This window comes from Salvelinus sp. IW2-2015, unplaced genomic scaffold (genome assembly GCF_002910315.2).
Source record: "Salvelinus sp. IW2-2015 unplaced genomic scaffold, ASM291031v2 Un_scaffold5226, whole genome shotgun sequence".
NCBI lineage: Eukaryota > Metazoa > Chordata > Actinopteri > Salmoniformes > Salmonidae > Salvelinus > Salvelinus sp. IW2-2015.
In genome coordinates this window covers 73815-77062 of record NW_019946491.1, presented here as the reverse complement: position 1 = coordinate 77062, position 3248 = coordinate 73815, and the positions used below count along the sequence as shown (strand labels likewise).

The 3248-nt window shown below is 41.0% G+C and overlaps 1 protein-coding gene across 1 annotated transcript; it reads left to right on the top strand.

The window, feature by feature from the left end:
* The first annotated feature begins 384 nt into the window (after nucleotides 1-384).
* Nucleotides 385-3037, top strand: osr2 (odd-skipped related transciption factor 2). Its single transcript, XM_024144422.2, is given in 4 exon segments — nucleotides 385-1108; nucleotides 1536-1614; nucleotides 1616-1636; nucleotides 2100-3037. Coding segments are annotated over 4 exon segments (936 nt in total). The 5' UTR covers nucleotides 385-455; the 3' UTR covers nucleotides 2283-3037.
* Nucleotides 3038-3248: the final 211 nt, after the last annotated feature.

Below are 3248 nucleotides of genomic sequence, written 5' to 3'. Positions count from 1 at the left end.
TACCAAAATGCTTTATAACCAAATAGGAATCTGTTCGCCTTTAGACGGTATGCAACGGTATCTTAATACTTGAAGCAAATTAGTCACTGTCCTTGATCTCCACAATGGACGTAAAGTATTAAAACACTGAATGTGAGATAATCCAATATCAGCCCTTATTAAGGCGTTCTCAAGACGGTTGTAAATTAATTAAATGTCGGCTAAAGTCAAACGGTTGGAAAAGCTCCAATGGAAAACTGTTTGCAGCATTGTGCAAAATGCACAGAAATAGTTTGTTGTCATTAACTCTATGCTTATTTTTGACTGTCTAATTGCAGTATTTTCTAGATCTATATTGTGCCATATTGTGGGTTGATGGTGACTCATATTCGTTTTCTATTGTTCATGTCTCCAACAGGACACACCGTGGTAGAGTTGTGCCGAGGCCCGAAACCGTGAAGTCTTTAGCCGCCGAGATGGGGAGCAAAGCCCTGCCCGCTCCGATCCCTCTCCACCCGTCTCTCCAGCTCACCAACTATTCCTTCCTGCAGGCGGTCAACGCCTTCCCGGCCGCCGTCGACCAGCTCCAGGGARTGTACGGCCTTAGCGCGGTGCAGACCATGCACATGAACCACTGGACACTAGGCTATCCGCACATGCAGGGACTGAGGTCGACTATCACTGAGATGGCTGCCGCTCAGGGCTTAATGGATCCCCGGTTTACCTTCACGGGGCTACCGTTCACCGCACACCTCTTCCACCCCAAACAAGGCATTACTCACTTTATCCCCGGGCTGCACAAGGACCGACCACCGCGCTTTGACTTTGCCAACCTGGCCATAGCTGCCACTCAAGAGGACCCGCCGAAGGCTGGGGATCTTTCAAAGTTGACAGCGGGGCTCGGGAGCGCGATCTCTGAGTTCAACAAACTGTCGCCTGATAGGAAACCCACCCGGGGAAGGCTTCCGTCAAAGACGAAAAAGGAATTTATTTGCAAGTTCTGCGGCAGGCATTTCACCAAGTCATACAATCTTCTGATCCACGAGAGGACTCACACAGACGAGCGGCCTTATACCTGTGATATCTGCCACAAGGCCTTCCGAAGACAAGACCACCTGAGAGACCACAGGTAAGAAGCTCTGAATGTCTGGGATGATATTGCTGTTGTTTTATTTGAAAAAGGAAAAAAAAAACGACGCTTTGATAGCGGTGTGTACGGAATAGCGTCATGTCACGTTTTGATCGCGTTTTATTCATATTCATTTGACTTTGTTCACAATTCTAACATTGTAAAAGCACTGAAGACTTTTTTTTCTTCATATGTAGGTATTTTTTTGTAATAGCTATGTTGCGTGCACTGTGCAGAGTAGGACTAGTCCGTATTCCGAGAGGGCGCTAAAGCCCTTTTACGCACAAGAACACAGATCAAGTTGCACAAATGGCAGGCTTCTTCTCAGCATGACTCAACCGCTTTGGAAAAAGCCACAAAGAAGAAATGGCGTTATATGAAAGGTGTTCCGTTCTAACCGCGTCTCCTCTTGTCTTCCCATTTCCAGATACATCCACTCCAAGGAAAAGCCTTTCAAATGTCAAGAATGTGGGAAAGGATTTTGTCAGTCTCGAACTTTAGCCGTTCCATAAAACATTACATATGCAGGTGAGTCTTCCATCCAAACCTATATCATCTGCCATCATAAAAAACAAACAGATTTATTAACACCGTTGATACCAATACAACATGTATGTGATTCAGCAAACTATATGAGGCACGAGCTCACATATCTGTGACTCATGTTATTACACGCGTCATGTCTTACTGCAGACGTCACTGATCAAAATGTGCATATTTTCTGAAACCTAAAAAATATATATTTATTTGGATTGCCTGTATGGATAGTGATTGTGTCTCGACTATATTGGCATGTATGGTAATAACTGAAGTCTCTTGATAAGCAGGTTAAAGAAATATAGACCTACAGTCGTTCATTTTGTTAGAGCCACAGCTTACTTTCAGCACAATGTCAATAACTGATTTGAAGATTCATATTATAATACAATACATATATTTAGCTAAATAAACTTAAAGGGAATAATCCTTTGCTTGCTTTAAATCTAAACAGGAATCTCCTCACAAATGCCCCACATGCGGAAGAACCTTTAATCAAAGAAGTAACCTGAAAACTCACCTTCTCACCCATACAGACATCAAGCCCTACAGCTGTGACCGCTGCGGAAAGGTGTTTCGGCGCAACTGTGACTTGCGACGGCACAGTTTGACGCACACTCCGCATCCGGACTACTAGGCGATCTGAGAAGGCTGATGAACAGCCAAACAAACAGACAAAACAAAACGGACGTTATTAACAGAGGAGACGACAAAAACATCGACGAAACGTTTTTTACTTTTTCCATTGAAAGAATATAACAAACTGAACTGTGGACAAGCAATATTACAATGGAGTGATGAACAGTACTGCGTGTCCAGTGAAAGTCAACGAGCCCAGACAGAGACAGACCGCTCTTCCTGTCTCTTCTACCTGTAAATATCAAGACTTTTGGAGCCCATGTAAATCATGTATTTTTTATTATTATTTTTGTTTGTCCTTGAATTAAAAAGTTGTTTAAAAAAAAACAACTCTAATGTTTAAAGTATGTTAAATTGTATTTTAGAAATAAAGCAAGTTAAATATTCCCATTGGTAAAAAAAAAAAAAAAAAGTATTTGTTTTATTCCATTGTTCTTTGCTGCGTAAAAAGGGAAAGGAATTGGTCATGAAGTGACGGAATGAAAAGAGAGTATAGAACTCCTTCCTACATCACCACCTTATCGTCTTTGACACACAAACACATACTTCATTGTGTACGCAGGCTGACAACTTGTTATTTTAACACGCTTTCTGATGGGAAATTAAGGAGGGATGATGTCGCTTATAGTAGAATAAAAAAACACGAGCTGGTACACAACCCAGAAAAAAATATATTTTGTGTGGTGCTGACGAACAGCGAATAAACTATAAGCTATAAAACAAATAAAGAGAGTCACACACTCCATATATAAACTCCTAGTGATGTTTTGTTGTAACTTATAGTGATAAAAATAACATGCCATAAATACAACTATCTGGCCAAGTAACATGTAAGACCTATTTGAGAATGATTCTGAGTATTACTACAGTAGTATACTACAGTAGTGGTATTATTGTTGGTGTATATCAGGGTTAGTATTACTACAGTAGTATTACTAAGTAGTGGTATTACAGTTAGTATTAT